General features: G+C 36.1%; 1 protein-coding gene across 7 annotated transcripts in view; it reads left to right on the forward strand.

Annotated features, from left to right (window-relative positions):
• TAF1A (TATA-box binding protein associated factor, RNA polymerase I subunit A) overlaps positions 1-16,991 on the forward strand; it is a 74,364-nt gene that overhangs the window by 47,562 nt on the left and 9,811 nt on the right. For 5 of the 7 annotated variants that reach the window (XM_074316981.2, XM_074316980.2, XM_074316984.2 and 2 more), the window contains 6 exons: positions 1,452-1,582; positions 2,576-2,734; positions 7,266-7,332; positions 8,371-8,494; positions 9,972-10,126; positions 14,499-15,103. In XM_074316981.2, the coding sequence (XP_074173082.1) occupies positions 1,452-1,582; positions 2,576-2,734; positions 7,266-7,332; positions 8,371-8,494; positions 9,972-10,126; positions 14,499-14,611 (749 nt within the window). In that variant the 3' untranslated portion in view covers positions 14,612-15,103. Of the gene's footprint in view, positions 1-1,451; positions 1,583-2,575; positions 2,735-7,265; positions 7,333-8,370; positions 8,495-9,971; positions 10,127-14,498; positions 15,104-15,125; positions 16,944-16,991 lie in introns of those variants that run through there. The other 2 variants (XM_074316978.2, XM_074316979.2) reach the window with 2 other exon arrangements.

A 16,991-nucleotide genomic window follows, 5' to 3' on the forward strand; every position in this document is an offset into this window, starting at 1 on the left:
TGAACAGTGTAATTCAGTTTTGCCTATATCAGAATGCTCTATTTGGATTCATACTGTCTGTATTATTTTGGGACTTGCGTATTTTATTTAATGTTAGTTTTAATGTGCTCCATATAGTTGAATCAGCTCTAGTTATGTTCATTTTTATTCCTATAGTTTTTTATTCCTTCTACATATTGATGGCCATTCAGGTTATTAATAGTTCTTGACTATTATAAATACTGCTTCTTTGATATTCTTGGGCATGTATACTGGTACACATAAGCATGTATTTCTAGGAGTAGAATTGTTGTCTTAGAGTGTGTGCATCTTCAGCTTTAGTATATAAATAGGCTGAAGCGGTTTCCAATATATATTTTACTAGTAATCTGATTAAGGTTTTCTTTTGTCTATATTCTCCTTAATGTTTGTTACTGTCAGATTTTTTTCCTATTATCTAGTTTGTTGGGTGTAGTGATCTCTGATGTTTTTCTTAAAAAGGCAGCTTTATTGAGAATTGAGATGATTCTCAATGTGATTCATGTACTTAAAACGCACAATTCAGTGCTTTGTAGTACATTCCCCAAGAGTTGTGTATCCCTTACCGTAGTCAAGATTAGAACATTTTTATCATCCCAGAGAGAAACCCTGTACCCATTAGCAGTTACTCTCAATTCCCTCCAGTTAATTTCACTTGATAAATCAGGCTTTTCCAAGTCCTTCTTGTAATGATGTGAGATGATGCAATGTCTGCACGATGAGGTGAAGTGAGGTGAGTGGTGTATACATTGTGACATAGTGTTCGGCTACCGTTGACCTGATGATACGTCTAAAGGAGAATCATCTGCTTCGGGTGATCACTGAGCCTTGACAATGTCAATGGTTGGACGTCAGGAGCAGACGATATTGATGCTTGGGAATCCTCAATAATTGAAAGATTTTTTGCTACTCAGAACAGCATGCAATTTGAAACTTATGAATGTTTATTTCTGAAATTTTCCACTTAGTATTTTCTGACTGTGGGTAACAGAAACTGTAGAAAGTGAAACCACAGGTAAGGGGGAACTACTGTAGTAACTTTTGAAGTCATAGAGAAGATCTGCCAAATTTGTTCCTGGTCATGGTGTACGAGTATAACCCTTTTTACATATTGCTGGATTCACTTTGCTAGTATTTTGTTGAGGAGTTTTGCATCTATATTCATAAGAAATGTCGTCCGTAATTTTCTTGTGTTCTTTGTCTGATTTTGGTATAAGATTAATATTGGCCTCATAGAATGCGTTGGGAAGTGTTCCCTCTGTTCTTTTTGTGGGGAAAGAGTTTATAAGAATTAGTATTGTTCTTTAAATGTTCGTTAGAATTCACCAGTAAAGCCATCAGGATCTAAGCTTTTCTTGTGGGTATTACTGATTACTAATTCAGCCGAAGTCTTCATCACTGAGTGACTTTCAAAAATCTTTTGTCTTGGGCAGATGAGGATGATTATGCTTACAACACAGCATCCCAGAATATGCTCAACCACAGCTGGAAGACATCTATAAACCTTTGTGCGTTGATTCAAATTCCTGGAGTTTGGGACCCTTTTGTGAAGAGTTATGTAGACGTAAGTAGACTTTTCATACAGTGTTATTAGTTTCATTTCGTTACTAGCCTAATTTTTATTGATCAGAAGGAAACTAATGTTAAAAAGTTGGTAAAAAAAAAAGAATATGATGCCTCTTTTTTTTGGTCTGAATAATTTTTGTTTATTTAATTGGTATATTGTAAATGTTACTTTGTGTTTATTTTCACCATTGGATAACACGGCATGGCCAAATATTTATAAAATAAGTAGTGATATAGTTGTAAATTCAATTCTATATTATTCTTACTGAGCTTAAAAGAAAAGTAGAAAGATCTTTTATGATTTGATGGGATATAGGAGGGAAAGGGGCAAAAATTCGAAATTAGGTCACAATATATGGGATGAAGAATAATGGCTTTTAGGAAATTCATAAAGACGTCCTGTTATCGCAGAGTCATTGTGAAAGAACAGGGCTCTGGCACTGGGTATTAGGAATATATCGTCAAAATTGGTTTTGAGCACTTCATGAGTGCTAAAGTGATACTTGTGTTGTCAGACGATAATCTCTGAAGCCATATGCCAGTGAACCTGGAAATTCCTGTGTCAGGACGGGAGTGAAATGAAAGGAATTATATTTCCCATGCGCTCCCTTTGTGGCTAACGTTACGCGCGGCACTGAGATTGGTCACATCGTATGGTCTACTTTTAGTCACTAGTGTGTTCTACTTCGAGCACTTTATTTCTTATAGGAGCAGTTCTTACGGTGAAGTTGTTGCGTTTTTCAGTAATAAAATATAATCAGAAAAAAATGGGAAACCACATAGGCCTTTGTTGTAAGTGACCTTCTGTGTCCCATGTTTGTAACATACGCTGTAGAAGCAAAAACTGGCATTACTATTGTTCCCTATACAGTAAACACTGTTTTTCAGTTTTATGATTTTCTCGTACCCATCAATAAAATTAAGTTGCTATTTGACAAAATTTAGCTATTTGACAAAATTTAGCTAAGGTATTGCGACTTATTTTGTATAGATGCTGGAATTCTATGGGGATCGAGACGGAGCCCGAGAAGTGCTCACCAACTATGCCTATGACGAAAAGTTCCCGTCAAATCCGAATGCACATATTTACTTATACAACTTTCTAAAGAGAGAGAAGGCACCACGAGAGAAACTGATAAGTGTCCTTAAGGTATATAATTTTTATTTCAGTGTTTGGACAGGGTCGGCGATCTGCTTTAAAACATTCTTAGGTTATTGCTTTCCAACTTTCATATTATAGCACCCACAGAAAATTGCGATGTCTGTATGGTATACTGAGGTAAACAGAGGAGGCTGCAGGCTCCAGACAGTTCCCCCCGCTACCAACCCTCCCACCCCCCACCCACCCAGGTGAGAGTAAGGGGAGAGGATCAGTATTTCAGAAAGCCTTTGTCACCCTGGTTGGAAAGTTCTGCATTGCTATGTTTTTTTTAAAAAAACTCCTTATTGACATTTCATTTACACACAACAAAACACTTATTTTAAGTGTACACTTAGATTCATTTTAACAAATATGGGTATCTGTGTAACCACCATGATAGTCAAGATATCGAACATTTCCATCATCCTAGAAAGTCCATCATTTCCTTTTACAGCCTGGCAATCACTGATTGGCTTTCTGTCACTATAGATTAATTTTATCTCTTCTAGAATTTCATATAAATGAAATCTTACAGTACATACTCTTTTTTTGCCTGACGTTTCTTGCTCAGCATAATGTTTTTGAGATTCCTCCATTTTATTGTCTCAGTAATTTTTTCCTCATTACTGCTGAGTAGTATCCATTTTCATACATTCACTTCTTTTGGGTGATTTTGGGTTATTTTTACTTTGTGGCTATTATGAATGCTGCTATGACTATTCATGTACAAGTCTTTGTGTGCACATGTGTTTCATGGTTCTTGGGTAGCTACCTAAGAGTGGAATTGCTGGAAAGTATATGTTTAACTTCTTAAGAACCTGCCCCCTTGTTTCCTGAAGTAACTGTACATTCCCACTGTCAATGTGTGAAAGTTCACTTTCTCCATGTCTTCGACACTTGGTATTGTCAGTCTTCCGCATTATAGCCGTTCTGTTGTGTAGTGGTGTCTCATTGTGGTTTTAGTTTGCACTTCTCTCATGTCCTTTAATATGCCTATTGGATATTCCTGTGTCTTCTTTTGTAAAGTGCCTGTTCAAATATTTTGTCTAGTGTTGAGAGGGTTATTTGATTTGAAAGGTCATTTGTCAGGTAAATATTTCCTCCCAATCTATGGCTTGTCTTTTTGTTTTCTTTACAATATCTTTCAGAGAGTGGAAATTTCTCATTCTGATGAAGTACAATTTATGCATTTTTCTTTTATAGTTAATACTTTTTGTCTAAGAAATATTTGCCTACCCCAAGATAATGAAGATTCTCTTCTATGTTTGTTTCTAGAAATGTTATAATTTTATGTTTAGGTCTATGATAGATTTTCAGCTAATTTTTTTGTGTATTGAGAGGCAAGGGTTGGGTTCATTTTTTTTCAGTATGATTGTTCCAGCACCATTTACTGAAAAGACTATTCTTTCCTCATTGAGTTACATTGTTAACTTTATGAAAATCAATATACCATATATATAGACTCTGTTGTGTTCTCGTGACGTAATTTGCATCCATATATACCAACACCATATATGATTACTATAGCTTCATAACAAGTGTTGGAATCATGTCATGAGAGTATACAATCTTTCTTTTTCAGAATTGTTTTTAGCTTCTCTAGGTCCTTTGACTTTCCATGTACATTTTAAAATCAGCGTGTCTGTTGCTTCAAAAAAACCTCGCTGGGAATTTGAATCTGTAGGTCAATTTTGAGAGAATTGACATCTTAACAATATTGAGATTTTCCAGTCTTTAGACATGGAATATCTTTGCATTCTTTTAAGGTCTTTTATTTCTCTCTGAAATGTTTTATAGTTTTTAGTGTGTATGTTTTATTAAATTCATCCCTAAGTGTTTCCTGTTTAGGATTGTTATTGTGGTAAAATATACATAATATAAAATTTATCATTTTAACCATTACCATTGTAACCATTTTTAAGTTCACACTTTAGTGGCATTAAATACATGTTGTACCACCATCATCACTATCCATTTCCAGAACTTTTTCATTTCCCAAACAGAAATTCTATGTCCATTGAACAATAACTTACGTTACCACCTCTATTCTACTTTCTATCTCTATGAACTTGTGTATTCCAGAAACCTCACCTTAGTGAATTCATACTTGTTCTTTTATGTCTTGCTTGTTTCATTTAGCATAATGTCTTTAAGATTCATCTATGTTATAGCATTGTCAGAATTTCCTTCCTTTTTAAACCTGAATAATATTCCATTGTATATATAGTCCACATTTCGTTTATTCGTTCATCTGTTGATGCACATTTGGGTTGTTTTTACATTTTTGATTATTGTGTGTAATGCTTCTGTGAACACTGGTGTACAAGTATGTGTTTGAGTCCCTGCTTTTAATTCCTTTAGGTATATACCTAGGAGTGGAATTGCTGGATCATATGGTAACTCTTTGTTTAACCTTCTGGGGAACCTTCCAGCTGTTTTCCACAGCAGCTGGACTATGCTACGTTCCCACTAGCAATGCATGAAGGTTTAAATTTCTCCGCATACTCACCAGCGCTTACTTTTCTTTTTTAAAAAAATTGATAATAGTTGTCCTGCAGGGTGTGAAGTGGTATCTCACTGTGATTTTGATTTGCTTTTCCTAGTGGCTAGTGATGTTGAGCATCTTTTCATGGGCTTATTGGCTATCTTCTTTGGAGAAATGTCTGTTCAAGTCCTGTGCCTTTTTTGGAATTAGGTAGTTTGTCTTTTTGTTGTTGAATTGTAGAAGTTTTAAAATATATTTTGTGGTTGGTTTTTATTTATTTTTACATTTTTATTTTTCAAGTACATTTGACATTCAATATGTGGTTGGTGTTTAATCATGATATTTTAGAGGAGGGAGAAAAAGAAAGGTCCTTTTCAACCTAAATAAATGAGAAAAATCCTTATCAGTCTTTTTTAAAAGGCTGGTTAGCTCTAATCTGTACTTACGTGTTTATCAAATTGACATTTTCAAACTTTAAGATGTGGAAGTTCAGAAGTTTTCAACAGGCTTTGTTTTACTACATAATACTTTTAAAGTTGCTATTTTAATTTTATTGTCCAAGAGTTCCTTTTACCCATTTGTACAATAAAATATTAAGGATAGTCAACAAAAGCAAGATGGTGACTTCATTCAGGCTGTCAGTCACAAATGGTGTTTTGAAAAGATTTTTAAAAATGTAACAGGAAATAACTATGTTGAACACTTATTTATATTCAAGACAAGATGGATTTGGAGAGATTCTGTTTTTCTTTTTTGAAAATTGCAATGTTTGAAAGTAAGAACTCAAGAGATGAATTTAATATCTGATTGAACGTAACAGAAGAGAGGATTCATGAACTGTATAGGAAATATCAGGCTAAAGCACAGAAAGCAATAAGGATAAAAAATGCAGAAAAGGGTGTGCAGAGGACTTGGTGAAAAGGTCTGACATAACTGGAGTCACAGGGAGAGGAGAGAGAATAGGGCAAAAGCAAACAATCAAATAAACAAACAAAACCAGTATTTGAAGAGCTAATGGCTAAGAATTTTCTAAAACTGAGAAAAGATTTCTAGAGTTCTGATAATGTTCTATTTTTTGATCTGGGTGCTGATTACATGAGTGTGTATAACCTGGTAAATATTTATTGAATGACACACTCATAATTTGTATACATTCTATTACATATGTTATATTTCAATAAAAAGTTTTTTAAAAACTCTGAATTGAGCCATACACAGAATTCCATATATCATAAAACAATATGATTCCAGAAGAACCAAATTTTAATAATACTGTATGATATTGGTGTATTAATCTTGATTGATCTCCTTTTTAAAAACTATTAAGAAAAATTAACAAAATTTTCTTTTAGTTTTATAGGAAATTATTTCAGTGTAAAGTCAAAGAACTTCAGCAAGCAGACAGAATGAATTCATTTTTAATATTAAATGTGTTGAGATGAGAAATACATTTTTAGTTTAAAGCCTATTTTTTGCATATTTATAGAATGGACCTTCCTATTCGTAAATAGAAAAACTTTTAATTTTTCCCTAGTATGTAAAATGGTTGTAAAAATATTTACTTGAATATTCTTACTGTACTATGTCCCTGAACACAATCTTCCAAAATAGCCCCCTTTGCCTTTTTGGGTTTTTTGTTTTATGCAGCTATTCTGTGACCTTTGGTGATCAATAAATATTAAATATCTTTCCTGTGTGATACTTATTCTTTTTCCCTTTATTTTCTTTCTCAGTCTTGGTTTCTGAAAAGAAATTAAATTTTCAAGTATGGTAGAAACAGTATAAAAAATGTATTAAGGAGAAAACAAAGTTTCCATCTATTTCTCCCACCACTCTATCTTATTATTATCAGGAATTTTTTGTTTTTTTTTAAATAGCTTTACACAGAACACCTTTCTCTACCCAAATTGAAACTGGGTAAAAGCAAAATATCTTTTAAATCCTTGATTCATTTACTGAGGGTGTATTTAACAGTAAGAATTTTATTTGAAAGTCAGCAGAAATTTGAGAAATGCCTTTCGAATGTGTAAAAATGATAGTTATTCTTTCTTCCAGATTTTGTATCAGATTGTACCATCTCATAAACTGATGTTAGAATTCCATAGGCTACTGAGAAAATCAGGTAAGCCATGTTTGTTTTCTATCTCTGTGCAGACGAACTGTAGACTAGGGGTCAGCAAACTGAGACCTCTGAGCCTAATGCACCGCTCGCCTGTTTTCATGAGTCAAGTTCTGCTGGAGCACAGCCACATCCATTCACTTACATATTGTCTATGGCTGCTGTTGCATGACAGCCGTAGAGCTGCACAGTTGTGATGGAGACCACGTGTCTCACAAAGCTTAAATATGTACTGTCTGGCCATCTACAGAAAACATTTCCTGACTGCTGCTATGGAATGTTAGGCAATAGTCAGCAAAAGAGAAATGGCTTTAATTTATATAATTCACCTCGTTTAAATCCCTACCACATCTCAGCTCAATATAGAAAACCTATCTTCATAGGAAGCAATCAGCTCAAGTCCAGCAGGTGCTGGGACTACCTTGGTGCCTCTCCTAATAGAAAAGAACATATGAAAGCCCAAATAGGGCATATACTTTAATGTCCTCAGTTATATACAGGTGACTCTTGAACAACGAGGGTTTGAACTGCATGGGTCCACTTACATGTGGGTTTTTCGTCAATAAATACTGTAAATGTATTTTCTCTTCCTTACGATTTTCTTAATAACATTGTCTTTTTTCTAGCTTACTGTATTATAGGAATACATACATGTAACAGACAAAATAGGTTTAAGTTATCAGTAAGGCTTCTGGTCAACAGTAGGCCAATGGTACTTACGTATTTGGGGAGTCAAAAGTTATATGTGGATTTTACTGCACAGGTAGGGAGCAGCCGGTGCCCTTAGCCCCCAGGTTGTTCAAGGGTCAGCTGTACAGCCCATGTCGAGATCAGACTGACCAACCTGATGTGATTGGCATGGGCTAAATGATGGAAACTGTCAGATTCGTCGTAGGAGCGTATGAGCCCAGTGAATTATTTTAAATTGTTAACCAAACTCGAAGACTTACAATTCAGTAATATTTTGTCAACTGAATATATTGTTTTAGCCTTGTACCCTTCAATACCTTAAGTAAACTCTAATTGTTGTGACCGTTGCAGAAAAAGAAGAGCACCATAAATTGGGGTTGGAGGTATTATTTGGAGTCTTAGATTTTTCTGGATGCACTAAAAATATAACTGCTTGGAAATATTTGGCAAACTATCTCATGCAGACCTTAATGGGGTAAGTAAACATAAAATGTTTATTACTGGATCAGCATAAATAATATCCCCAATAATTTAGCTGATTTCTGTCAATTTTTAAATAAAGTTCTTTGCTTATGTTTTTGGATTTCTTGAACTGGGTCTCCTGCTGTTTTCTTCTGAGTGTATCAGAAGCAAGGAAATACAAAGTCACAAGCATAACATACAAAAATTCTATGAAGATTTTTTTATGCGGGCAAAATAAGTACTGTATCACAAAATAAGTACCACTACACTGTTCGGGAATATGTGTGTTTTCGAATTGGAATTCAGGACTAGAAGGGCTCGCTCCCACTCTTTGCGAGACTATTGTAAAGCTCCTTGTGGTTTGGGCGGCGTCAGCCTCTAACGTCACACGCGGAGCTGCTTTCCTTCCAGAGGTTTTCAATAATTTTCGGTGGGGTTTTAGGGCCTCACAAGATCATCATAGGTTATTCACTCAACAAATACTTATTAAGTCCATTGTGAGCTGGGTATCTAAAATGATCATAATATTAGTGCCACATTTTTAGGCAAAGAAAAGGAGTGGCCTTTGTCATTTTTACTTTGTGTCTGAGAAGAAGGCATATTACAAAGTTAAGTTTATTTATTGTCTCTATTTTAGTTGGTTAGGAAATTCATTATCAGTGGGAACCTGTTTCAGGCTTCAGATCTGACTTGACTGTAGAGACAGAACAGTGCTGATTATAAAACGTTGTTGGCGTGATTTGCGAATGTGTAAACCACTTCGCAAATCTAACGCGCTATATAACCCTGTACTAACGAAAAGGTTCTTGAAGGCAGAGAAATGTGCTATTTGTTTTTTGAACCTCTAGAAGTTCTGCCACACAGTGCAAATAAGTCCTAAATATATATTTGCTCAATTAAATTGTTGATGAACACTTAGCATTGTCAGACCTGTGTGCTCACGCATTTTATAATAGTGGCATTGTAATTTGGATAGTAATTCTTTGTAGTGTATTATTTAAAGTAACATTTTAAAGAAACTGTTAAGTAATAATAAAAATAGCTAACATTTATGAAATGTTTACTAGATAGATAGCATGCCGAGAGCTTTGTATGAGAGATCACTATACTGCTGGGCCACTTTAGCCCTCATCGCAACGCTGTGAGAGGGTACCATTTACATCCTTAAGGAGATTGAGCCTCAAGGACGTTAAGCAACTTGCCCAGGAGCTGCGATTTGAATCCAGGATTTTGACTTCAGAGTCTGTGCTGTTAACCACTGTACTATACGGAACTGACTGTTTTATTAAATGGAAAATAAGATGCAGAGATCAACGAGAACTAAAACATGGGCTTTTGTGCACGTGCTCTAAAATCTCCCGTGGCCGCACTCAGGAGTTCGTTTGAAAGCATCTCTGTTGTCATCTTTCCACAGACTCCAAAGTTCGGATTCTGACAGTGTAGATCCGTGTCCATCACTGACCTTCTCATTTGACATTTTTCTTTTCCAGGAATCATCTTGCCTGGCTTCAAGAAGAATGGAACTCCAGGAAAAACTGGTGGCCAAGCTTTCACTTCAGCTACTTTTGGGCAAAAAGTGATTGGAAGGAGGATAAAGCTTTGGCTTGTGAGAAAGCCTTGGTAGCTGGAATATTGTTAGGAAAAGGTACATGTTTTTGTTTTCTTTTTATCTAGACGTCCTTTTAGACAATTTTGAAATTATAAAGTATGACCATTCATTCATCTGACAGTTTACCTAATGCTGCACTAGGAACATCAGATGCTAGAGAAATAACTGTCAAGTAGAATAACTTGAATGGAAAAATGAATCCTGGGTTGGGGCCAGGTGACCTGCTGGTAAGGAAGCTCCATGGATTAGAAATTGTGATTTTATGTTGTTGATTGTGATTGGTTTTGATGCTCTAACTTGAATAGCTTTAGGGGCCATTAAGATGTAAGATGCGACGGTTTTCATAACAAATGACCATTTGGTCATGCTGTAGAGAAAGTTTATTGAGATTGTCTACTTTATTAGAACTAGAGAAATAGTCTTTATTGACCTCAATGTTTTATAATAGCTTTATATTATATTACCTATTCCTGTAAGGATGAAACATTTTCTCCCTTTCAGAAAAAGTATACCTGCTATTAATTTAATGTAAAATTTCTCTTAGAAGAATGGGAAATCAGTCTTTTTGGCTGTTAAAACTCTCACCTGCTCTGTACCACTGAGCTGTGCAAAGGTAGCTTGTTCTGAAATGAGGCTGCTGTAGAGTGTGTTCAGAGATGAAGGACGTGAACCTCAGTGACCATGAGAAAGCAGTTCGTTGCTAGAGTTTAAAGTATCCTAAAGAGATTCTTCAGGTCAGTTTTAGATGAGGTTTATATCTGATTTTGGAATTAGTATTCTCAGTGAATGTTTCAGATGGTTATTAAGATTACTGTTAATAAAATGCTGGTTTTGTAGGAGGAAAGAGATTAATAAACATGGAAGTGATTTAAAATTTTCTCTCTAATGCACTGATGACAGGGACAGAAATGGGCTTTGGACTGTGATTCTGCACTTCTGTATGAGTATAGAGGTATCTCGTACTGATATCTAAAGGTATCTGTGTCTGAGCAGAGTCCAAAGACCGGGGTTAATTTTCCAGTTCTGTCACAGAACTTTCCTTGTCACTTTGATAAAGCAGTTAACCTCTGGGAGCCTCCCCTGTGAAACGGGCATGTGACACCTGTCCACGTTTGCGTACAGGATTCTTCTAAGCCTCAAGTGAACATCACATCAAAGTGCTTTATAAATTCTAAAGTGTTCCATGAATAGCGGGCATAGTTACGCCTGCAAATGGGCACACCTCTTCTGTCAGGGGTCTGTGTGGGGTTGAGTCAGTCTGTTCAGGTGTTGAGCTGGGTTTTGTTCTTGCTCTGGTTACCCTAATTACATCATAGGATTCAAGTTCTGGTCGTGTTCTGCCTCTGCTTCGTGCTTAGAGTGGGGTATGGTGGCTGCCCTTCTTCTACGCTCTGCTAAGGAGAGCCTGGCCCATTTCTCATTGGAGAGGCCTTTCCCCCTTGCAATTCAGGCTACTTGGTTGCCCTGGGGCGTCAGCGCTGGTGGGAGCTTGTAGTTTATTTGGCCTTTTCTCTATGTTAGGGTGGGAGCAAAGTTCTTTCCATCTTTCTACGTTCTACACAGAAGCAGTAATCTGTGCAAAAGATCTTTGTTTTTGCTAAAGTGGTAGATGTGTTTAGAGACAGAAATTATATTAACACCACAGTTACCACTGCTTCCCAGCTAATAACATATTAACAACTCTGGCATAGTATTTTCAAGGATTAAAAAATAGTATAGGTACAGTATATATTCTCGCAACTTCCCAGAGAAGATGGTTATACATGCCGAGACTATAATGAAATTATTTTTATATGTGATTTATGATCTCATTCATTTATCAGATATAAAAAATAATCTCTTATAATGTCCAGTTTATATTTTTCTTACAGAAATTTGAATCATGTCTCTGAAATATTTAACAAGGGATCCTCTTAGCATTGTAAGACTATGAAAAGCAGGTAGAATTTTTTTTTAAATTAAATTTATTGGGTGTAACATTGGTTAATAACATTACATAACTTTTAGGTGTACAGTTCTGTAATACATCATCTGTATATTGCGTTGTGTATTCACTAACCAAAGTCTAGTCTCTGTCACCGTATATTTGACCCCCTTTACCTTCTTCACCCCCCTTTCTCTCTTGTAACCACCATACTGTTGTTTGTGTCTGTGAGTTTATTCGTTAGTTTGTTGCTTTCTGTTTTATATCCCACATACGTGTGAAATCATGGTTCTTGTCCTTTTCCATCTGACTTATTTCATGTAGCATGATACTCTGAAGATCCTTTCATGTCACAAATGGCAATATTTCATCATTTTTTATGGCTGAGTAGTATCCCACTGTATATATGTACCATATCTTCTTTATCCAATAATTCATTGAAGGACACTTAGGTTATTTCCACTCTTGGCCAATAATGAATAATGCTGCAATGAACATAGGGGTACATATATCTTCATGAATAAGTGTTTTCAAATTTTTCAGGTAGATACCCAGAAGAGGGTCATACGGTAGCTCTATTCTTAATTTTTTGACTGTTTTCTAGAAAGGCTGCACCAGTTTACATTTTCAGCAGCAGTGCACGAGGGTTCCCTTTTCTCCACATCCTCTCCAACACTTGTTATTTCTCGTCTTATTGATAGTAGCCATTCTAACACATGTGAAGTAGTATCTCTTTGTGGTTTTGATTTGCATTTCCCTAAAGCTAGGGAGGTTGAGCATCTTTTCATGTATCTGTCGGCCATCTCTATGTCTTCTTGGGAAAAGTGTCTCTTCAGGTTCTCTAAAGACTCCACCAAGACTATTAGAAACAATAAACAAATAAAATTGCAGTATATAAAAATCAATGTACAAAAATCATTGCATTGTTCTTATTTACTAACAATGAAATATCAGAAAAAGAAATGAAGAAAACAATCCCATTTGCAATTGCAATAAAAAGGATAAAATGCCTAAGAATAAACTTAAGGGAAGTAAAGGGCCTGTACACTGAAAAATAACAAGACGTCATTGAAAGAAATTGAAGAAGACGCAAAGAAATGGAAATATATGCCACATTCATGGATTGGAAAAACTAACATAGTTAAAATGACCATAATACCTAAAGCAATCTAGAGATTCAGTGCAATCCCCATCAAAATCCCAATGGCATTTTTCAAGGAAATAGAACCCAAAATCCTCCAATTTGTATGGAACCACAAAAGACCCTGATAGCCAAAGTACTTGTGAGAAAGAAGAACAAAGCCGAGGTATCATATTCCCTGACTTCAATCATACTAGAAAACTACAATAATCAAAACAGTATGGGATTGGCAGAAAAATAGACGCACAGACAAATGAACAGAATTGAGAGCCCAGAAATAAGCCCGCACATATATGGGCAACTAATTTTTGACAAAGGAGCCTACATGTAAAACGTACAGTGGAGTTTGAAAAGCCTCTTCAATAAATGGTATTGGGAGAATTGGAAAGCCATATGGAAAAGAATGAAACTAGACTGCTGTCTGACATCATATACAAAAATTAACTCAAAATGGATTAAAAACTTGAATATAAGACCTGAAACAATAGAATACTTAGAAGAAAACATAGGCAGTAAACTTACAGATCTTCTCAGAGGCATTTTTATGACCTTGACCCCAAAGGCAAGGGAAGTAAAAGCAAAAATAAATGAATGGGACTACATCAAACCAAAAAGCTTTTGCACAGCGGAAGAAATAATCAACAAAACAAAAAGGCAGCCAACTGAGTGGGAGAAGATACTTGCAAACGGTACCTCCAATAAGAGACTGATACCTAAAATGCGTAAAGAACAGATACAACTCAACAACAAAAACAAACAGTCCAATTAAAAAATGGGCAGAGGACCTGAACAGAATTTCTAATGCACACTGGGCACCTTTGGCAGAGCCACATGACCACCAGCTGTTTGCCCAGTGGCTAGAATGGCTAGATAATTCCTGATCTCTCCTAACCTGATTTGTTTATTCTAATCCTTTACATCAGGGTTTTCTACGAAGAGCTTCCTTGTTATAGATGCCTCTTTGACTTCTGTTAAAGCTAATATTGAGAGGAAAGCCACAGTAATTTGTTTTTGGAGAAGGCTCATTTAATATATGAATGTGTATAATATGCATATCACCTTAACCATGCTTTGGGAGGCGGGGTAGAAAAAAAGCTACAGTATATACTTTAATGACGATGGGTGAGAGACATCTTGGTATGTAGGAAGCAACACATCTCATTGACAATGGCTCTGAAAATGAGCTTAGGACATCCTGGTGTAGATGATACAAATCAGCCTGTTTCCATAATCAGTGGTATGCCAGAATTGAAGCAAAATTTTAAAGATGTAGAAATACACTTGAAGAATTTGATAAGTATTAAAACTTTTTATTTTGCTTTTTTTTTTTTTTTTTTTTTTAGGTTATAGATATTTTCGGTATATTTCAAAACAAGATCATCAAGTCTTAAGGAAGAAAATTAAGCGGATGAAGAAATTAGTGAAAAAATGCAGCATTGTAAATCCAGGACTCTGATGTTGAATGGTAGTTATTTCAGATTAATAGCTACAGTGTAGCAGGTCAGTAGATAGTTATTGAATGTATTTATTTATTTGGTGTTTCAAGAAGATAGTTTTACATGGCTACAAAAAAGTTTATTTTTATATTTTTTTGTATTTTATTATCAGTTATAGCTAGAGAAACAGTCTCACTGCCTTTGCTCTTTGTAAATAAATAATTTTCCTTTTTGTACTGTAAAATATTCTTAAGGAATAACCTTCGAGAAAATACAGAAGGTGCCAAAAAAATGTTTACACATTTTAAGAAAAGAAAAAAACTGTATTAAAATTGTAATACCCAATATATACCAATAACCAAGGATGAATACAAGTCATGTGTATGCATTTTTTTGGGACCCCTGGTATACTTGTTTAATCAGAGAATATAGCTTTTACAGCAGTTATTGCTGTTTGCAGATAATTTGCCTCTGACAATTGTGTAATAAACTATGACTGTGGTCCTGTTAAATGAATTTATATTCTTCTTTTAGATCTAAGTGATTCATATTAGATTGACGACCATGAAGAGTATACTGGTGATGAATTCTGTTGAGGAGGTTGGGAAACCGAGAAGGATTTAGAAAAGGACTCCTCCTTTCTCTCTTTTGGTGTTAAAACAGTTGGGGGATGAATGAGCTTCTAATATTGAGGTACCTTTGACTTGAGGGGACTAATTTGGGTCATCGAGGGTAAAGGGGACTTTTCAGCTGGCACTGGCCTACCTTCAAAGGGCTCTGTGTGTATTTGCCTGGCACCTGCTTTAGAAGTCCTGTGTCCTCTTTGTTCTCTTGGAAACTGGATGCAGCAGTAGGCAGCTGGACAGTGGAGGAGACTCTGCCAGTGAAATCTTGTCCTAGGATCACACGCTAAGCCCGATGGGAAAGCTTGGCTCAGAATCCAAGGACAACTTTCCTGGAATGTGACCTGAGCTTATAACATGTTGTGAAAACTGGTAGAGTGAGTGTTTCTGCACACCTCTCTTGGCTTTTACACATTTACTGTTCAGGTAACTAGTATTTGAGTTCCATGAAAGCACACTAACTGCAGAGCAAGTCCAGTATTTAGGTGGCAAACCACACATTTTCCCCATTGGCTTGTATGCCCACTAATTTTAAACTGCCTGCAAGAAAATTGGGGACATACTGTCCTTCGTCACTAGTTTAATTCAATATTTTATACTTAGTAAGAAATGACTATCAACAAATAAGTACCCAACACTATAACATCCAAATGAAACAAGCAGATGCCCCACAGACAAAATAAACCAAGTGGAAGCTCCACGTGAGTAGGGCCAGCCTGACTGCCAGGGGTGAGGTTTGGTAGGAGTTTGTAAGATCAACACTGGGGAAGGAAAGACCCCGATGCTGTGGCCCGAATCTCATAGCGCAGGCCGAGGTCGTCAGGGCATCTGCTCCCTGCGCCCTGTGGTCAGAAGAAATAGAGTCTATGAATTGTCATGATCTCTAGCAGAACGAAGGTGAGAAGAAAGAGACATGAGTACATACGGTTCTTGGTTTCCACACAAAGCTTAGTTTTCTACAACTTTGATATCAAATGTTCGTATCTAATTGTGCAATAAGAGCAGTGTGAATCAACAACTGAATTTTTTTTTTTAATTCCACCAAAGTTAAAGCCAGTTTCATGAATAATAACGGTGAACCCTTGACAAGCACTTTGGGCTTTACATTTTGTCATATCGTCACCATAGCTCTATGAACGGTCCCTGTCTTACCAAGAAAGGAAGTCAGGTCCTCAAAGATTGACTTACTTGCCCAAGGTCACAGCTGGTAGGTGTTGGCACCAGGCCCCTAACCCCATCATGTGGGTCCAAAGGTCTCACTCTGTTTGTACTGTCTGTACTGTCCGCCCACTTTAGTCAGTGTTTGTAATATGCAGGGCACTGAGCTGGATAGCAGCTCTTCATTTTTTAATTTTTTCCCATGTTTTCTAAAATTTATTTTTCATTTATAGTTGACATGCAACATCACATTAGTTTCAGGTGTGCAACACAGTGATTAGACATTTATATACTTTACAAAGTGATCATCCCGCTAAGTCTAGTACCCATCTGACACTATACATAGTTATTGCATTTATTGACTATATTCCCTGTGCTGTACTTCACATCGCTGTGACTGTTTTGTAACTGCTGATTTGTACTTCTTAATCCCTTCCCCGTTTTCACCCCTCCAACCCCCTCCCATCTGGCAACCATTAATTTGTTCTCTGTATCTGTGACTTTGTTTCTGTTTTGTTCGTTTATTTTGTTTTTTAGATTCCACATATAAATGAAATCACGTGGTATTTGTCTTTCTCTGTCTGACTTATTTCACTGAGCGTAATCCCCTCTAGGTTAT

Source organism: Rhinolophus sinicus, chromosome 6, assembly GCF_057876585.1.
Source record: "Rhinolophus sinicus isolate RSI-liver-muscle chromosome 6, RSI-T2T, whole genome shotgun sequence".
In the NCBI taxonomy this organism is placed as follows: domain Eukaryota; kingdom Metazoa; phylum Chordata; class Mammalia; order Chiroptera; family Rhinolophidae; genus Rhinolophus; species Rhinolophus sinicus.